This window comes from Pogona vitticeps, chromosome 6 (assembly GCF_051106095.1).
Source record: "Pogona vitticeps strain Pit_001003342236 chromosome 6, PviZW2.1, whole genome shotgun sequence".
Classification (NCBI taxonomy): domain Eukaryota; kingdom Metazoa; phylum Chordata; class Lepidosauria; order Squamata; family Agamidae; genus Pogona; species Pogona vitticeps.
This window is the reverse complement of record NC_135788.1, coordinates 83,440,621-83,460,989: the sequence shown is the minus strand read 5'-3', so window position 1 is coordinate 83,460,989 and position 20,369 is coordinate 83,440,621. Positions and strand designations below refer to the sequence as shown.

Here is a 20,369-nt window from a genome sequence, read left to right as displayed (position 1 = left end):
GATTAGGGCTTACTTGGCAGAGAATCCAAACAATTGGGACCAGAAGCTGCAATCCCTTTTGTTTGCTTACCGATCAGTGCCCCAAGCCAGTACCGGGTTCAGTCCATTTGAACTTTTGTTTGGGAGAAAAGTAAGAGGTCCACTTGATTTAATCAAACAAAATTGGGAGCAGATCACCCAGGATGAACCACAAGATGTTGTGACATACATAGACACTTTAATGAATGACCTGAAGAGAAACCTAGAGCTAGCAGCAGAAAACCTGCAAGCTCAGAAGGTCAGACAGAAAACCTGGTATGACCAGAAAGCCAGGGAGAGGCACTTTAACCCAGGGGAGGAAGTGCTTTGGCTTAGGCCCTGCAAAGAGAACAAACTACAGCTCAAATGGGCAGGACCATACAGGGTCATTTCCAAGATGTCAGATCTGAACTACCTTATAGAACAGGAGGAACACCAAGCACGGAGGGTGGTACATGCGAATGCCCTGAAACCCTACTACAGAGGGGAACAGAGGGTTTTATTTGCCATAAAAGCAGCTGAGAGTGAGGAAGCTGAATTACCTTTCTGGGAGGGTAGAGGGGAAGTGAAATACAACCCAGATGAGGTGAAGATCAGTCCTGCACTCACCCAAGACCAGCAGCAAGAACTAAAAGTGCTGCTCACTAAACATCATAAGGTTTTTTCAAATAAGCCGGGGATAGTGAAGGGAGTGATCAAACCCCTAGAGGCCAAGATAGAAGCAGTTCGTGATTGGCCCAGACCCAACACCAAGAAAAAAGTCAAATCATTTCTTGGGTTGGTGGGCTACTACAGAAAGTTCATCCCGAGGTTTAGCGAGATGGCGACTCCGCTGACCGATCTGACGCGGAAGAAGACTGATGACCGCATCCCGTGGACCAGCGACTGTGAGGAGGCGTTCCAGAGGTTGAAGGAGGCGCTCGTCCATTATCCAGTGCTGCGTGCTCCCGACTTCGACCGGGAGTTCATCATCTACACCGATGCGTCTAACAGCGGGGTAGGAGCAGTTCTTTGCCAGGAGGATGAAAATGGTGACCAGCATCCAGTGTCCTACCTGAGTAGGAAACTCCAGAAAGGTGAGAGACATTTGGCAACCGTGGAAAAGGAGTGCCTGGCCATAGTATACGCGATTCAGAAGGCCAAACCTTACATCTGGGGAAGACATTTTGTTCTGTGCACTGACCACTCACCACCGCAGTGGTTAAAGACAATGAAAACCCATAATAGTAAACTTATGAGGTGGGCTTTAAACCTGCAAGATTTTGACTTTGAAGTGAAGGTGGTCAGAGGGTCAATGAACTGTGTTGCTGACGCCTTGTCAAGAAGACCCGACGAGTGAAGACGGCGAAGAAACCATGGACTATGTATATTTTGGTGACCAAAAGTTAAATGTACCTGTTTATTGAACAGGCTTGGTTTGTATTAATAAAGGTAACTTAATGTATTGCAAATATTAATGTTTAAATGCATAATTGATATGTTTGACCTAAAGTGAGTAAGTATGGGTTATGGGATTTACAATTTTTTAATTATACAGGCTACACATTGCCCCCCCAGCAAGCTGGATACTCATTTTACCGACCTCGGAAGGATGGAAGGCTGAGTCGACCTTGAGCCGGCTACCTGGGATTTGAACCCCAGGTCGTGAGCACAGTTTTTTTTTTTTTTAGCTGCAGTACAGCGTTTTAACCACTGCGCCACGAGACTCATTTTGATTGTCATCCAATGTTTCATTATATATACTTTGGATATAATACAGCTGTAGTTCATACACAAATAATGATGTTTAATAGCTGATAACCCTGGATGGAAAGGTACATTGCCATCATGGTTGAGCACTGCAATGCATTCAGATTTTGCACTGGCAAAATATATTGACATTTTCTTATGTATGCAACTACTCCATTCTTAAGAGTTTGGAAAAGTTAGATTTTTGGATTACAACTCCCAGAATCCCCAGCCCCATAGTCATGCTCGCTGCAGGAGTCAGTGAACTGTGGTCCAAAAATAATTTTTTCCATGCTTTGTTTTTGCTCACCACAGCAGATCATGCTTAATCCAGAAGGCATCTATTTGCTTATAAAATCCTGCTATTTTCCAGAAAAGATATAACTCAGAGTGAGCCAATTAATAGCATCCTGCAAATTTCCCACAATATATTTTATAGTGATTACACATGCTGAAACACCAGATGGAGTATTTAGCTGATATAGTGGATTTCAACACTTATTGCTGCAATTTGTCCATGGCCTTTCAGGAAAATGTAGAGTGTTTGCCAGTAATTGTAGATACTTAGGACAAGAAAGTAAATTCCCGTGATTGCACAATGGAATACACGTGCTGGGTTGCAACTTTATGGCAGCTAAGACAATGTGCCTACGGCAAAGGGTGTGTAATTGAAATCTTAATGTTTGATGTCTAAAAGCACTATACTATTCATCAAGACATTTTCCAGACATGAAAAAAGAGCTGCACAAGAACAGTATCCTACTCTTTCATTCACTTCAATTTGGAGTAAATGACAGAACTTAACACTGGACTGTGGGCCTCTAAAGTACCCAACTAGTATATCAGGTAATACAGAATTAAACTGGAATGGCAGTGAAATATGAATGTTCTCTCTCTCTTTCTCTCTCTCTCTCTGTTTCATATTCAAGATTTGTGAAACATACTGTTGCCAACCAGACGTGTTAGTGTTTCAAACATATCTACAGTAAGTAATGCTTATAGCCATGTTTTCTTTCTCTGTGGCACTCCGTCCCTTTTTTCATGCTGCTCGTTACGATAGGGTTTCTTCATACTGATTAAGAGGTTTCGGTTATTTCTGATACTGTTTTTATTTTCCTGTTTGCTCATTTTATTTTCCTGAACAAGCTTCACAGTCATGGCAATTTTTGTTTTCTCTGCCAGTTCACAAGTCACAGATAATATTTGACACAGATGGGTTTCTGTAGAGCTGGTTTTGACAGTCAGCAGAATCCATTGAGCTGTGGGGTGATGTTTGTTTTACACATTTCTCCAGATCCCAAGCAGGACAGCAGCAGCCCTAGTGCTCCAGGACAATGATAAGGGAAGGGGAAGACAAGCAGTAGCAACCAGTGTTCACACACATATTGGTGTACTCTGTCTGGCACCAAAGGTGATAGTTGAAGCTGCCCTTGCTACAGTGCCTTGACCTGAGGATCCCCTGGAGACAGTCAAACTTTAATGGGAAGCACGTCATCTCCTCTGTCAGAGGGGGGAATGCAATGTGCGCATGTGCACTGGAAAGAGACACCAGTGGGTGGCTAGGACAGTGTGGAATGTGTGTCTTCTTCCTCTTCCTTCACTGCCATGCAAGACGTCATAAGAATCTTAAAATTTTGAAATCAAATGCAGCTTTTTTTTTAAGTCTTGCATGTATACTTAACCATTCCCCAGGAGACAAGAAAAACGGCACTCTTACAATGTGCTAGGAGAAGAAGTAAGGAAAGGTCTTCAGAAAGCCTTCTGCTCAAGGCTCCTCACTGTCTTTAAAAAGCCCTGACTGGGCCGCCACAGAGATGACCTTTAGACTGTGCTTGGAAGAGGGCTTGGCTAGTTATCTGATACCATGAACTGGAGTTCATTTTGCAACAAGCTTCTCCTCCTCCCCCATTATTATTCTTTTTAGGTCGAACTTGCTAGGGATAATAATCAGAAAAGCCAAGATTAATCAGTGTCATATTCTACAGATGCACCCACTTTGCTTACATCCTTCAGCTGTTACACAGCACTGAAATGTAAGTGGAGATGGTACGCATAACACTTCCCATTGCCAGGCGTCCAAGAAAAGTCTGAAAACATGAGTGTCTGCCCTGATCCATATCAACAACTAATTGAGCAGTGTCCAGCTCTAATAGAAGCAAAGTCTTTTGTAAAGCAAAATGTGAATTTCCCATTGAAGACCAGTTCCAAAATGTTTTGCACAGCGAGACAGCTCAAAACAAAATGTTACTGGCAAATTTATTTCCTTGCTGCCACTGTGATGATTATAACTAGAGATGGGCACAAATTTAAAAAAAAAAAAATCACCAAATGCATTAAAAAATTACTGATTCATTGATTTGTATTTGTATACAGTACATTGATTTGTATTTGTATACATTGATTTGTATTTGTACAAATCAATGCCCCAACAAATACAAATCAATGAATTTTTAACGATTTTTGATTCATTGAATTGTTTGGCTATAAAATGTCCCCCCAGGCACCTAGAGATACAAGGATTGCAGCAAAGCTTTCGCTGACACTCCTCTAAAACCCCCCAGGTTTGGTGAAGATTGGGTTTCAGATTTCTAAATTATACACCCTCAAAGATGCCTCCAGGAAAGTTCCCTCCCAGGCACCCAGAGACACCCAAATTACAGAGAAGCTTCTATTGACTCTTCTCTACAATCCCTCCATGTTTGGTGAAGACTGGGTTTTGGATGTCTGAATTATACACCCACAAAGAGACCCCTCCAAGGAAAGCCCTTCCCAGGCATCTTGAGACACCAAAACCACAGAGAAGCTTCTACTGACTTTCCTTTGGAATCCTCCAAGTTTGGTGAAGATTTTGTTTCCCCAGGTAAACTGCTAAAGGGCACTTTCCTGGGGGCAGTCACTTTGTGGGTGTATAACTTGGATGTCTGAAACCCAATCTTCACTCAATTCATCGATTCCTCAGAAAAAATATAATAAATTCATAATTCATGACTTGTTGACCTTTATGAATCGCAAATCAAAATGAATCACCATTTTCCCAATTCATGCCCATCTCTAATTGTAACTAAACTCAGAGGAAACAGGGAAGTCTGAGAGAGACAGCAGATGATTTCAGGTAATCAAAGGTTCCTGCAACTCTGACCTGGTGAGCTGTTAATTCCTCTGCACCATTGGCCTTTAATCATGGCTCATTATTTCAACTCTCTCTGACCCTTCATATGTTACTTCTCATGGAAGAAATTGGAGCTTAGCTTCATCTATTCTAGAAAGAGTTCTTGAAGTTGCTTGTGACCCAAATGGGAAGGTGTTCCTCCAGACAATTTATCTCTAGTCAGTACACAATCTGCCTTTCCTGGAGGGCCAGCATGGGAAGTTTACATTGACACAGCAAGAGACAGTTCTGTGTGCTAAGGTGCCCATATTTGTTGGTCTTGTCAGACTGATTGACAGGCAAGTCAGTTTCTTACTGTCTCACCTGTCCCTCAAATGTAGCTGGACGGAAAGGGCACAAATGGAGGCAGCCATAGAAGGGGAGGAGCCAAATGACAGTAGTTCTCAGTTAAGCTGAGGGATGGAGCTCCTTCCGATGTAGCCAAAATGGTCTGCCATGCACCAAACTCCTGCATGTGAAACTCAGTTACCAGAAAGCTGTACTTGGAACTACTCCTTCCCGTGACAGTAATTTTTCATATAGGAGTCAAGTTCCACAAAGGATTTTTTAAAAAGCCTGCCCATCCTCTGCCCTTTTATCTAAATACTAGTTCCAACATGTGTTCATAAACAAAGGATATGTCCATTTACTGCCAGAATGCTAGAAACAGATACGAGCAAATGACCAACTGTTCTAAATATTTATGAAAATTATTGGCATGTCAGGTCAGAGAGTCCTTCAGAACTTTATAGACCTCTAAAGAAAAATAAGAAGCCTGTGTGTGTTACAGTTGACATTTATCCCAATTAACGGTTAATTACAGAATTAAACCAAACAATCATTGACAATCATGTCAAAATTCATCTGAGTATCACAGTATAAGTCTTTTAATTGTCCCAATGATTCCAAGTATATTACTAATCACACATGAAAAATTATTCTCAGTGTTAACCCAGCCAGGTTAATTTCAATCTCTGCAGCAAAATCCATGTTGATTGTGCTGCTGGTTTAAGATGAATCTGCTGTGCTGTTACATGATTGGTGTTGGAATCCAGTGTGTGTGGCACAGTGTAAAGCCTTGCTATGTTAAAGAGTTGACTTTCTGCGTGCTTCTTACTTCCCTATACTTATAATGCAAAAGCAAAGTGTGCTGCTTGTATACCAACCCATAATGTTTAAAGCACTCTCTGAATGGTTTACAATTTAATTATGCAGACTACACATTGCATCCCCAGTGAGCTGGGTATTCAATTTACTAACCTTGAAAGGATGGAACGCTGAGTCAACTTTGAGCTGACTACTTGAGCCCGTTGGAACTGAATTCAGATTGTGAGCAGAGGCGTGACTACAGTACTGCTGGTTAACCACTGTGTGGAATTCATTCAGTTGTCCACACTTCCCCCCAATGTAGTATAAACAATCTCATTTCCAGGGGCCTGGCTCTGTGAATAACCTTGCAATCGGAAATCTAATTGTTTCTGCAGCTTATATAATTTCTGGGCTCTTACTATCTGGCAGACAGCTAACATTATTGTTATGACTACAATTTTTGCAGAGTTTAGGGTAATGATGCTCTGTACGATTAAGCATTTGATGTGCCAGGATATTGATGCGCTAGGATACTATCATCCTAAAAACCCTGAAATATGAAACTATTGTGAATTCCGAAAATTATAATCACCAAAAGGGTGTAATATAGGACTTACAGTCCCCGCTTCATGTTTAAACATTGCAACATAAACAGCTGTCAGGAATGTTCTTGTTCACTGACCTTGCTCAGCAAGACAGCTCACTAATTGTTTTGTAAAGACTATAGTAAACTATTAAAGCATTTTCATTTTCAGGGCTGCTTTTTCTACATACACATGCCCCTTAATTTTTAACACATCTTGACAGGCCAGTTTTTGAAAAGATACCAGTAGTTTTTGTTTGTTTATTGCAGTCTAGGACAAATTACCACGCTTGTCTTCCTTTAGATACAGGTAATTTGCTCAGCACCCTGAAATAATGAATAAATTAGCCCACCAACAGAACGCTAGATTGATTATTAGGATGAATTGGGAAGTAACCAAAGCAGTTAGAGACATCAATACTGAAAAAAGAAAAAGAAATATCCCTGCCCATTATTCCGCTCTCTCTTAATTAAACAGGTAAATATTCCCAGTGGGTGGGAATATTGTATGTAAACTGCTCAGATGTCGAAATATTTCTCAGTAAGATACATGGATTGTATCATATATGCCTTTTATATCATCGTTGTTGTTATTTAGTAATGTCCGACTCTTCGTGACCCCATGGACCAGAGCCCACCAGGCCCTCCTATCTTCCACTGCCTCCCGTAGTTGTGTCAAATTCATGTTGGTTGCTTCAATGACACTGTCCAACCATCTCATCCTCTGTTGTCCCCTTCTCCTCTTGCCGTCACACTTTCCTAACATCAAGGTCTTTTCCAAGGAGTCTTCTCTTCTCATGAGATGGCTAAAGGATAACATGGATTAATTGTAGACACATTTTTCAGGACTTCTGATATAGCATGTCTTGACTGATGAGACTTGTTATAGGTATAGCATCGGCAGGTCTAATCAGGATGTGACCTGTGGGATTCAGAGACTATATCAGCTGTCCTTTGAGGCGAACAACTAAACTATATGTCATAATACCCTGTTTCCCCAAAAATAAGAACTAGCCTGAAAATAAGCCCTATAAAGATTTTTTTCAGGATGCTCATAATATAAGCCCTACCCCAAAAATAAGCCCCAGTTAAGTGAAACCCCACCCTCCACCATTGTGCAGTGACCAGAAGATGACATGACTGTATTTGAACAAATGTAGATTGTTGTACATGAAAAAATTAAAACATCCCCTGAAAATAAGCCCTAATGCGTTTTTTGGAGCAAAAGTTAATATAAGACCCTGTCTTATTTTCGAGGAAATACGGTATTCTAGTTACATACATTAGTGGTTTCACCATGAATTGAATCTGACTTCCAACCTGTCTGGAAGAAATATGGACTAGTTCCCTACATTAGTTAAACCTTTCTTGAACAAGAAAGGCTCTATAAGTGCATTGGATGTAATATTCTTTGGTGTAGGTCTCCCACCAACTTGAGACAGAAAGATGTCTGCTTTCTCCCTCTCCCCCTCCCATCTTTACTGTGCTACCTTGCTTACCACACTATTCTAACCAGCTTCCTCACCATCACTTAACTTCATTCCCAATGCCTCACTCTGAGGAGACCTTCCCCAGAATGAGGCATTTTGGGTGGGGAAAATACTGGTTGTGCTGTCATGGCATAAACAACCTCCTCAGCCATCCTACTCTTCTTTAGTGACTCACTTCGAAAAACCCACAAAGGAATTCAGTTTTATTTTGGTTGCCTCTAATGCTTAGCAGCAAACAGCTGGTGTGGGTCTTCAAAGCCTATTTTGAAAAGGGTTCCTGATTGCTACCAGAGGCCCCCCAGCCCAGGGGTGGTGGAGTTTCCATCTTTCCAGCACTTAAGATGGGTACCCTGCACAACCAATGAGAGGGCTTGTCTGGCCTTTGATTGGCCTTTGTTTCTGAAGGACAGGATAGCTATCATTCTAGATCAAAAGTGGACAGGTATTAGAATTGGATATACTGTAAGTATCAAAGGATTTAACGTAGTTAAACCAAGGTTTCTGATTCATAGTTTAACAACATTGTTACTTCTCTTGTAATTTTAATTTGTTTTCCCCATGTGTATCTAAACATTAAATTTGAAACCCACTTTCTGATATTAATATCAAAATGATGGTAGATATAAAAGTGTTCATTTTGATTTTGACACAGTCATCCTATCTCAGTTCCCTAGATTTTGGCAAAAATGTAAAGGACACATTCAAAACCAAACCAAACCAAACAAAAACCTTCAAAACAATTAATTGTATTTGTATTTGTCTAATCTAAATGGTAGCATTACTTCAAAACTTTCAAGTTACAGAATGTACCTGTATCAGGAACTTCTTCCCTGTTCCTCAAGATCAAACTTGATTATACAGTACGTTTAGCATTTCATTAGAAGCTCCTTTTAGAGGAGAAAATACCAGTTTAACCTGCTTGTCCTCACCTCTGTATGTTGTAAATCAGCTTGATTTTGTTTCATGATTGGCCATCGGAAGATAAACACAGACTCCCTTTGTAAGTCTGATTGCTCAGGCACACAGTTTTGAAAGGGTTGGATGCCTAGAAGAAAAATCTTATAATAGCATGAAATACACATTTTGCAGATTGTGTAAGTTAATACTGAGCTTTTTCCCTAGACTTCTTCCCTATAGATTCTTATAGTCACAGATACCTCAGTCCTTTCTCACTTGGGTGAGATACTGAGGAAAAATATTCATGACTACAAAGCATGGAATTCCCAGCATTGCCAAAGAAGTGTGACTATTGCACATAGAATACATTTAGACTGACAAAACTGAGAACTGAATTCACTGTTAAAGGTCAAGTGTGAATAATACCTTTATTTTATCAGACAGCTTTACAGAATAATTCTTGTTTAGCATACCATCAGCACTTTGCAAAACATTCATACAGACAAAAAAAAGTAAAAGATGGATGTGATAAGTGTTGGTTAGCAAAATATGGGAAGGTGAGAATTCTTGGAAATGGCAAAAGAGACTTAGGAGGATGCGTGTGATAAGAAATCCATTGCCTTTTACAACATCTGCTAGACCACAGATGGAGAGAAACTTTGAGAGAAAATGTTTTCCATTAAAACACCATTTTAAAATGCTGTCTTTTAAATAGTGAAGATGGATATCTTTGTACAGTATGTGGAAGAAGAAGAAAAAGGAAGGGTGGCTTCAGTTTTCCTAGACTGCCCATTGCCTTTTCTGACTCACGCGGACCCCTGTGGTGGTTGATGTCATTCCTTGCTTCCTTGTGTTGGACAGAGATCTCTTGATATTGCTCCCAAGAGGGGACCATGGTTCCTTGCATCTCCATCATATCCTGGATCTCCACTATCATATTTTATTTCAACAGCCCAGGATCTATACAAGGAGAAGACTGAAGCCATACACAGACCTGTGATGGGGAAACTCTTAACTAAAGTGTCACAGCACAGTACGAGTTCCTCTCAGAAACTGTATTTTTTAAAAATCAGACTTCAACTGTGTTGTATGTTTATATTCAGTTATGAAAGTCTGCCTTAGTCATCTTTCTGCAAAATTAATGTGTTTTTGTTTCTAATTATGGCCTATCACTTACGTCTGTTTCTGGCCCCAGCTACTGCATTTTCACTGATTTGCCAACTGTGTTCAAGAAAAGCAGCTGACAGTATTTCTGAAGAGCATTGTCATCCATAAATCATGAAAAGATTATTTTCAAAAGTTTAGCAACCATTTAGCTCATACTCAACAACCCCTCCCTGACTTGGAATTCCCCGTGCCTAAATTAATGAAAGAAGCTTGGACAAATCCAGTCCTTTAGTTTCAATACTGACAGTTCATATAATATTATAACACAATATAATTTTAATACATGAGAATTACACCTGCAGTGCATGTTGATAGCGATGAACTTTTAAATGGACAAAAAGCTGTCCTTGCAGTATATCCAGGAATATCACAGAAACACAGAAACAGGCTGTCCAGATTCTAGTGTAGCCCCTGCCAGAGCTGGTGCCTGGGGTATTTTCAGCATCCCACAACCTCCATTTCTTAGGCTGCTGTTGAAAGGACACATCAAGTTTAACCTCTAAGAGCAAATACAAAGACATGGAGTCAGGAAGAAGCAAGACAGTTGGGAAGCTCAGCTAGGAACCAGGGAGTTTCCTATCTTCATAGGAATGCCTTTGCTAGCTGGAGTCAAGGAAGGGCAGGAGCTGGGCAAGGAGGAAAGCGAATGATCCAATGGAGGGGGAATGGAAGGAAGGAAGCCGGTAGGAGCTTTGCCTACACACTTGTCTACTGCTTTCCCATAATTGATATTGTTGCACAGATAATAATAATAATAATAATAATAATAATAATAATAATAATAATAATAATAATAATAATAATAATAATAATAATGATGATGATGATGATGATGATGATGATGATGATGATGATGATGATGATGATGATAATAATAATAATAATAATAATAATAATAATAATAATAATAATAATAATAATAATAATAATAATAATAATAATAATAATAATAATAATAATAATAATAATAATAATAATAATAATAATAATAGAACTGCAGAACTGGAAGGCACCCTGTGGATCATTGAATCCAGCCCTTCTCAAGGAGGCACATGAGGAATCAAACTAGATGCTTAAACCACAGATTTACCCATGCTATAGCCATTATTTCCCAATGTTTCAGGGTCTTTTCCCACCTCCTGGTCCAGAACCATATAAATATACACATCCGAAGAAACCACAGAACAAATTGGTTCAAGCCACCTCCAGCTCAGCTCGGGGATGGTCCCAAATCAGTCAGATGGTATTCAAGCATCCCTATTAAATATACCCATTTCAGTTTCCTTCCTTCCTCTTGAAAGGACTCTGTTATGTGCCACCAAGTTGCCTCCAATTTTATGAATGACTGACCTCCAAAATATAATCTTCTCAACAGCCGTGATCAGCTCTTGAAACTCAAGGCTGTGATTTCCTTTATGGAGTCAATGCATCTCCTGTTTGGTCTTTCCAGAGAATCCTGCCTTCTCCTGATCCTCTCAAAGTACGACCACCTCCAGTTTTGCCTCCAGAGAAAGTTCAGGCTTGATTTGATATGTAACTCATTTTTTTCATCTTTCTGGTGAACTAGAGTATCTGCAAAACTCTCCACAAGTACTATATTTCAAATGAATCACTTTTTCCCTGTCAGCTTTCTTCACTGTCCAGCCTTCATAACTGCATATAGTAACTAGGAATATATTACTGTGGATGATATTCACCTTGATCTCAAAGGACACATCCTTATACTTGCGGATTTTTCTTCTTCCTTCATTGCTGGTCTTCTATTTTCTTGGCTTCAGTCGTCATTTGGATTGATGATTGAACCAAGGTATAAAAAAATCTTAAACAGTTGCAGTTTCTTGATTGTTCATATATGCTGACTATAGGAGAGTACCAAAAAATTTCAAAAGATCAATCTATGCTTTATAGACTACAATAAAGCCTTTGATTATGTGAATTATGAGAAGCTATAGATATTTCTGAAATAAATGGGTATGCCATAGCACTTAGTTGTCTTGATGCATAATCTGTATTCTGGACAAGGAGCTACCATTAGGACACAATATGGAGAAACAGAATAGTTTCCTATAGGCAAATGTGTCAGACAAGGGTGTGTTTTATTGCCCTATCTGTTCAACCTGTATGCAGAACATATTCCATAGAAAGCTAGACTAGATTCAAATTAAGGAGAAATGAAAACTGGTGGAAGAAACATCAGTTATTTAAGATATGTAGATGACACCGTATTACTGGCAGTCAACAGCAATAACCTGAAACAATTTTTGATGAAAGTGAAAGAAGAAAGTACAAAAACAAACTGCAGTTGAACATTAAGATGACAAAAATCATGACTACAGAACTGACTCTTGTCTGTATTTAGCTGTTATGTTTCTCAATTATTCAGTTGATGTCTTTAAAATTCAAAGGATTCTGTTCTGTTGTGCAGAGCCTCTATGATGCAGATCATAGCTCATCACATTGATCTTTTGCATCAGTATTTTGAGTAATGTTAATTGTTTGCCAGAGAAAATGCTGCCAGGGAGTTTGCTATGATCATGAGGGTTGTGGGGTTCATAGAATGAGTTGCCTTATTTTGGTACTTTTTGTATAGAAGGATCAGCTGACAGATTCACATTCTTTGGGGGCTTTCCTTCCATGCTACAAGATGCCGTGATGTTGATGATAATAGTAAGATTAACCATAAATTAACAATAAGATTAACCATAGGTTAACAATAAGTCTTCACTCTGTGAAGTGATGCGGTTAAATAAAGCTATTTGTTTTAGTCTTGACAATTATGGTTGTTCATATATGCTGACTACAGAAGTCAACATATATTTCTTATGCTTAATTTCTTTGATTTTGTCAAGGTACAATGTGAAATCTACTGTACACATATGCATCTTTGCAAAATGTCTATGCGTTTCATGTGTATCAGCTGTATTTGCATATGCATGTTCATGTACATATGAATGAGGGCATTTCATAACACATACCTATACTTTTGTGATGGGAAGAGTAAGGCTATACTTCTGGGACCTCCCCCACCCATTTGTTGTTGTTTAGTTGTCAAGTTGTGTCCAACTCTTTGTGACCCCATGGACCAGAGCATGCCAGGCCCTCCTGAAGTTTGGTCAAATTCGTGTTGGTAGCTTCAATGACACTGTCCAACCATCTCGTCCTTTGTCGTCCCCTTCTCCTCTTGCCTTCACACTTTCCCAACATCAGGGTCTTTTCCAGGGAGATTTCTCTTCTCATGAGATGGCCGAAGTATTGAAGCCTCAGCTTCAGGATCTGTCCTTCCAGTGAGCAATCAGGGTTGATTTCCTTCAGAGTGGATAGATTTGATCTCCTTGCAGTCCAGGGGACTCTTAAGCGTCTCCTCCAGAACCACAATTCAAAAGCATCAATTCTTTGGCGGTCAGCCTTCTTTATGGTCCAGCTCTCACTTCCATACATCGCTACTGGAAAAACCATAGTTTTGACTATGCGTACTTTTGTTGGCAAGGTGATATCTCTGCTTTTTAAGATGCTGTCTAGGTTTGTCATCGCTTTCCTCCTAAGAAGCAGGTGTCTTTTAATTTCATGGCTGCTGTTACCATCTGCAGTGATCATGGAGCCCAAGAAAGTAAAATCTGTCACTGCCTCCATATCTTCCCCTTCTATTTGCCAGGAGGTGGTGGGACCAGTGGCCATGATCTTAAGTTTTTTTGATGGTGAGCTTCAGACCATTTTTTTGCACTGGCCTCTTTCCCTCTTATTTAATTCCTGTTCTTTAATTCCTTAAAGAATTAAGGAATTAATTCCTCCTCGCTTTCTGCCATCAGAGTGGTATCATTTGCATAAACCCCCATTGCATCCTCTCTAATACTATCTTACCACCAGCCCCAAGTATATTTGAGGTGGAAGTATGTAATTAGGGGCCACTGGCCACTGTTACTTACAGTATTTCAATTATTCAAGCATTGGATTTTGGCCATTGATTATGCAGGATTCCAAATGACATGTTGAGCCTAGACCCGTAAAGCCCCTTCCTGGTTTTGGAGTTTTGCTTGTTCAACAGGCAGACACTTTGTGGGGGTGGGGGATGGGAATAGCCAGTGTAGATCAAACTACATATGGTGACTCATGCTGTGCCTTATCCTTGCAGTGTCCACAATGGCCCTGCTGATTGCAGAGACATCACTCCATGAATCAAGAGAGTATCACTTTTCAGATGAACTATAATCTGTATGATTGCTACTTTAAACAGTGCTGTCAAATGAAAAATAAAATTTCAGGTAGGGATATACACCTGTAACAGTGTTTAGTCAATGTGAGCAGTGTAATGTGGAAAGATCAGCTGCACGCAGCTGAGGCTCCTCTTGTGACAGTGGGGGGGGGGGAATCCGATTTTTCTTATAATAGAAGATGAGTAGATATATCATGCAAGTTTCCTCCTTCCCATAAGCAAACAATATATGAGGAAGCCGTTAGGACTCTAATACGCAGCACAGGAGTAAATGTGAAAAGTCAAGAGCTCATTGTGATAGCCCCTCTAGCCCCCAGCCTAGAGACTCCAAACACACCTTCTGTTTTATGGGTGCATAGCAACACTTAAGCAGGATGCCTTTTGTAAAGGTAATGGTTCTTAATCACTCACTCAACACCAAATACCCTCAAATATTTTGTATTATAACTGGAATAGTTTGCAACAATATACTGTTCTTGGGAGAATCCATTTCTCTCCCAGCTATTGAGGATTGTAGCTAATCCGAAAGGGAGCAAGGAAACCCGAGTGGGATGGCTGATCATGTCATAGTACCCATTATTGAGAAAGTCATAAGGGTCTCAACCCTGCAGGCTCTGGCCCCAATACAACAACTGCTGACCAGAAATTCTGCCCTACAAAGCCCATGGCAATGCTGTATCAACTTTTCTATACTTTTTCCTACACCATTTTGATATTCAAGGAAAATAGCAAGAATCTTTGTATTCTGGAAGGATTTTTGGGTAGCAGAGTGTATTGGCTGACAGAGTTCTTTGGTTTACCATGTCTTAGGCTATGCTGCTATACTGATTGCAGCCTAAATTTAAAGCCAATTTTCACTTGTATTGCCTTTAGGGCCCATTTCAGCCAAAAGACGGTTCATAAACTGAATAAAGAAATAAAGAAATTATGTTATGTAATTAAGCCAAGCCATGCCCAAAGATAAATGTATCTCAAACCACAACAATAAGATAATAGTTTTATTTTTGTTTATAATGCATAGCATCCCATGTAATCCAAAAGCATTATCAAAACTGCTTAGTCTTTAAGAAACATGATAGTATGCCATACAAGGAAGATATAGATATATATCTCAATGCATGTCAATCACTGATATTCTTACAAGTCAACATAAAATTCCAGCTTTTAAAAATAATGATTTTCATACATACATCAAAGTCAATGTTTTCCCAGTTCAACAATGATATGGACTGGACTCTTATCTAGAACTTGGAAAAACATTTCTTTTGGACTTTAGCTCCCAAATCAGTCCTAGTAACATTGGGCTAAGCTAGGTTAGGAATTCAGGGAGTTGTAGGTCAAGAAAGTAATTATGCCATACTGTCCCCTTACTTTAGAAATGTAACCAGGAGGCAGTATTCTTAAGCAGCTGCCACTGATTTCAGTGAGGCCTACATAGGAGACCTCTCCCAATGCATTATTCTGTACTTATAACACACATCAAGTTATACATTCTCTTTCTTCCCTTCTAATGTTGTTGGAAATCTGAACATCACTTAGTTCATGAGCTAGTTACTGGACTTTTCAATTACTAATATATAGAACAGGCTGGTGTAAATACTAGGAGCCCAGCCTTCTTCTATCAATGCACAGCCAATAGAGCAGGCCCTTTGGAAACTGCATGCCAGCTTACATCAAGAATCTTGGGCTGCACGTTCATGACCTGGGCCTATCCGCTTACTCAAGCCTTTCTCCTTTTCAGATGTATTCAAAGAATAAATTGAGCACAGTGCATCAAAACGCCCTCTTCCTCATGTCCCACTGAAGTGTGCTGAACCCACAGTAGTGTTTCTATTCACTCCAGTGAAGACTGCACCGGTGAACTTTGTGCTGGATTGCACTCTTTTGCATGTTTATATTTATTCCATCCTAGGATAGCTCAAAAATATGGTAAATTAACATTAAAAAGGCACCCAAGTATACATTCAGTGTCCTTTGGTTTCACAGTATGCACAACAGTGGTAAAATTCTGAACTTTTTGGACAGTTGCAGACATAAGAAGTAATAAATATATAAAACATATTAAAAATAAGTTTCACTAATAAATATGTGTAGAAAAAAGTTGCACTGTATTGATTGCTGGCCTTTCCTCTTCTCATGCTCTCTCACACGTGCACAGCACCTTCTATTACAATTCCAAATTCATTTTCATTGCTTCCATCAGGGTGTACTGGATTTCTGCAAAAGCCAGATATTGCATAATGAAAACATGAGTAAATACAAAAAGCAAAGTTGCCTTTTTAAGATATATCTTTTTTTCCCCATATGCTTCAGGTTCCCAACCATCAATATATTTTATGTACTGCATTTTGCTATTAAAAGGACTACTCAATCTATGGCATTAATTGTGAACTGATCTCTTGGTGCCTGTTTTCGCTAAGAAACCAAAATGTTATTCTAGGCAATTAACGTTCCATTGAAATTGGCTGAACATGAGTTGATAGCTTTAATGTAATTAAGCACTATGAATGGGCAGTTCAGACCAATTACAGTACACAGCTGCAAAGGCATTTTTTTCCAGTAGAAAAAGAGACTGAAATGCTATATCAGTAAACTGCATTTATTTCAGTGAGATTTAACTGTGACTCTCATGTGACACCAGAAAGCAGTCCATAGATGCAGCCCATCTCGGTACAGTATGTTTTGTAGGTACCTGTTGAAGAATCCTGTCAATTATCAGCTTGACCCAGCGTGCTGTGATATCCAGGCAGACTTTCTTCCCATTTGTCATGGTGGCTCTGTTGGAGTGGAGAGAGAGAGAGAGAGAAAAAAAATTAAAGAGCCAGATGAGCAAAGTAGGTTCACAAATGCAGTGGCAAAGAAAGAGGTGGGCAGGTTCTGGAGACTTACATGACTTCAGACGCAGCACAGTAAGGTCCTTCGGGGATGAGTTCGACATTAGCAATGTGCTTGAGTGGAATCATCTTGGAGACCACGTTGATACACTGGCAACGCAGCTCCCCAGTCATGGGAGCAGCTGTGGAGGAGGGAACACATAACAGAGACTCACGATGATATCCTATATTTATTTTAAAAAATGACCTCAACTGTGTTCAATGGGGCTGATTCCCAAGTAAGAATGGAAAGCAATAAAAATGAATGTTTAATATGACCCTGCTCTCCCAGGACATACTGATTATTTTCTTCAGTGACAAATATACTACAAATTGCCTCATAGCTTAAATCCACATTAAGAGGACAGATCATTTTAATTATTGCAGATGAAACCCTTCTACACCATTCCCCAATTCTGTGGATTCTATTTCCCTTCTGTTATTGGAAATAGTAGGCTAAAATATTGAAGCACTCCAGATTGCCTTGCATTTTGCTATAAACACCCAAGTTCCAATTATTCTTATGTCACAAACGATATGTGATATGCCTATGTATGCATACATGTGTGTGTGTCTATCCATCCATCCATCCATCCAAAACATACAGTGAGTGAAATATCTGTGTCTCAAATAGTGATGAATAGTTCTTTAGAAACAGAAATGATCTGATTAATTTTAAGCATGGATTTGTAATTATTGATAATAAGATGCAATAACAAGTTATTTCCATTTAGCATCTTTCATTTTAATGATTCACCTCTATCTACATTCATCTCATAAATGTTGATATCATGCCCAAGGTGTGCTAGGTGCCGTAGGCATATGTCCAAACAGGGACTCTGATTTTGCAAAAAGCATCTGAAAAATCAAAATAAGTTACACCATCAAAACTGGATGCTGCAAAGAATAAATATATAAAACTTTTAAAATACCATAATTGTTGAATGAACCTCTTGAGTTGGGAGAGCTCTGCACTCAGGACCCCACACACTTAGAGGCAACATTGCTCTCAGTGTTGTTATCCAGTGACATGAACTTTAGAGTGGAGTTCAAACTTTATTGCTCCAAATACTATAGACACCAGACTAGCAATGTTAGGCAATAATAAAATCCTGCTTTTACTGGAATAAAATAAATACCTACTTAGGCCAGGCTGCCCCACATATCAGAAGTGAGACTGCACCCTATATTAGGACACTGGGCAGTTCTTCATCTTTTCAATTGACAATCCTATTGTCTAACTCAACGATGCAGTCTGCTTAGCCATTTTAATGAAGGTAAACTGCTCCCCTTGCACAATCAACCTTGAGAAGTAGAACACTAAGGCAGCAACGCCTTCTTTCCACCTTCACTGAATATTTATGAAAATGAATGAGCAAGTCAGCCAGCATAGGAGGAGTCTAACCTCCAGGTTGGCACAGAACGGGGTAAACAGAGCCCATGGGTGTAAGTTGCATGCGTGTAGTTGCTGTGCCCAAGTTGGCCAGACAGCTCAGTGGTTTAGGTATCTGGCTGCGGAGCCAGAGGTTGGGTGTTCGATTCCCCACTGTGCCGTGTGGGAGAAGAGCCAAGCTGCACCGTCTGAGGGCGCCCCCGGGAAATGGGAATGGGAAATCACCTCCGAGTGTCCTCCACCTAGAAAACCCTGGAAAGGGTTGCAGTCAGTTGAAACCCCTCTCCGTGCCCGAAGCCCCCTGAACCTGCCTCCGCAAGCGAGCACAGTGCCAGCACGACCCACCACAATCACTCAATGTCAACAGGCTTTTCATAGCGAAAGGCTGTCCACAGGCAAAAGGGGCTTACCTTGACTCCGCGAGGGGCTTCCGCTAAGCAGGAGCAGGACGAAGAAAAGCAGGACGGAGGCGCGGAGGGCAGAAGGGCACCGGCTCATCATGTTGGGACACCGTCTTGTTGGCTAGAGCGCACTCTCTATGTTGCTCCATCCTCCCGGCGGGACCTTTTATACCTGCCGGGGGGGGGGGGCACCTCCACATAAGCGCCTTTCCTCCGGCGGGAAAGCCCCGCCCCAGCCAGCCTCCTGGGCTAGAGGCGGGCAGGGAGGAGAGAGCGCCAAAGCCTCCGGGAGCAACAGCCGGGGGCCACGCCGGCGGGTGTGGAGAAACAGGCGCCGCTGGAGGGGAAGGAGGCAGAGAAAGAGAAGCCACTGCGAGCGGTTCTGCGTCTGGCAGGTCCGACAAGAATTGGGCGGCAAACCGTCCTGTGGAGACTGGGATTTCTCTGCCTCGCGCGCCCCGCTACTCCGCGCTTTTTTTCCGCTGGTGTGAGTTGTTGCCTGGACTCACGTTCTCTTCTTAAGAAGCCACCGAGCGGTAGAAAACCCGAGGCGTTTGCTGCCACTAACGCAGACGAGCGTTATAACGCACAAACCAGCTTCCACAAAAAGCTTGACGAACTCCCCCCAATGTCATTTGAAGCGATTATTACTGTATTTTAATAATCCAGCAACAGAGTGTGTGTGTGTGTGTGTGTGTGTGTGTGTGTGTGTGTGTGTGTGTGTGTGTGTGTGTGTACAACAGATAGACAAACACTGGCTTAAGACATTTTCCTGCATCATCATTCATCTCCTTTAATTTAAGATGAGCAACTGAACATGAAAAACAAAACAAGACCAAAACAAAAACAACGTTGTGGCATCTTAAAGACTAAGTGCTATAAACCTCGTTAATAGAAGTCTGTAAGGTGCCACAAGCCCCCCCCCCTTTGTTTTGTGTTTCTTACTGATATGCTTGCACGAATTAACAGGGCTACAATTTTGAAAAACTAACATGACTTGTCAGAAAGAGGATCCTATGTTCTAGCATTATTTTGTTCCTCTTAGGAACATCTGGGTAAAACTCAAAAGAATGGCAGTCTGAAGGGTGTGTCTTTGACACGTCCCATGAGACAGTAGATCAGGAAGCTGCTGCTGTGCCTAACTCCAAAATTCCACTGGTGTAATTCTATTAGTGTAAATTTCAGCTGCAAATTACTACATGTTATGATACCAGAGTAGGCATTTCCTGACATGTGCAGAGTTACACAAGTGATGTGCAACAGCAAATGCCTGTGCTGATTTCTTAACCTGCATTCACAACAGAGATTTATGCTGAAAGAGTTGCATTGGCAGATGAAACCTAACAGGAGAATCCTCCAGTTTCCAGCAGGA

General features: G+C 40.6%; 1 protein-coding gene across 1 annotated transcript; it reads right to left on the bottom strand.

Moving 5' to 3' along the window:
- Positions 1-15,320: 15,320 nt before the first annotated feature.
- On the bottom strand, positions 15,321-19,167 carry LOC110090459 (interleukin-8). The gene is made up of 4 exons (XM_020814079.3): positions 19,007-19,167; positions 17,220-17,346; positions 17,023-17,107; positions 15,321-16,547 (listed from the first exon to the last, which is right to left on the bottom strand). Exons 1-4 carry the CDS (start codon positions 19,095-19,097, stop codon positions 16,530-16,532), a joined length of 321 nt encoding a protein of 106 aa, XP_020669738.1. The 5' UTR covers positions 19,098-19,167; the 3' UTR covers positions 15,321-16,529.
- Positions 19,168-20,369: the final 1,202 nt, after the last annotated feature.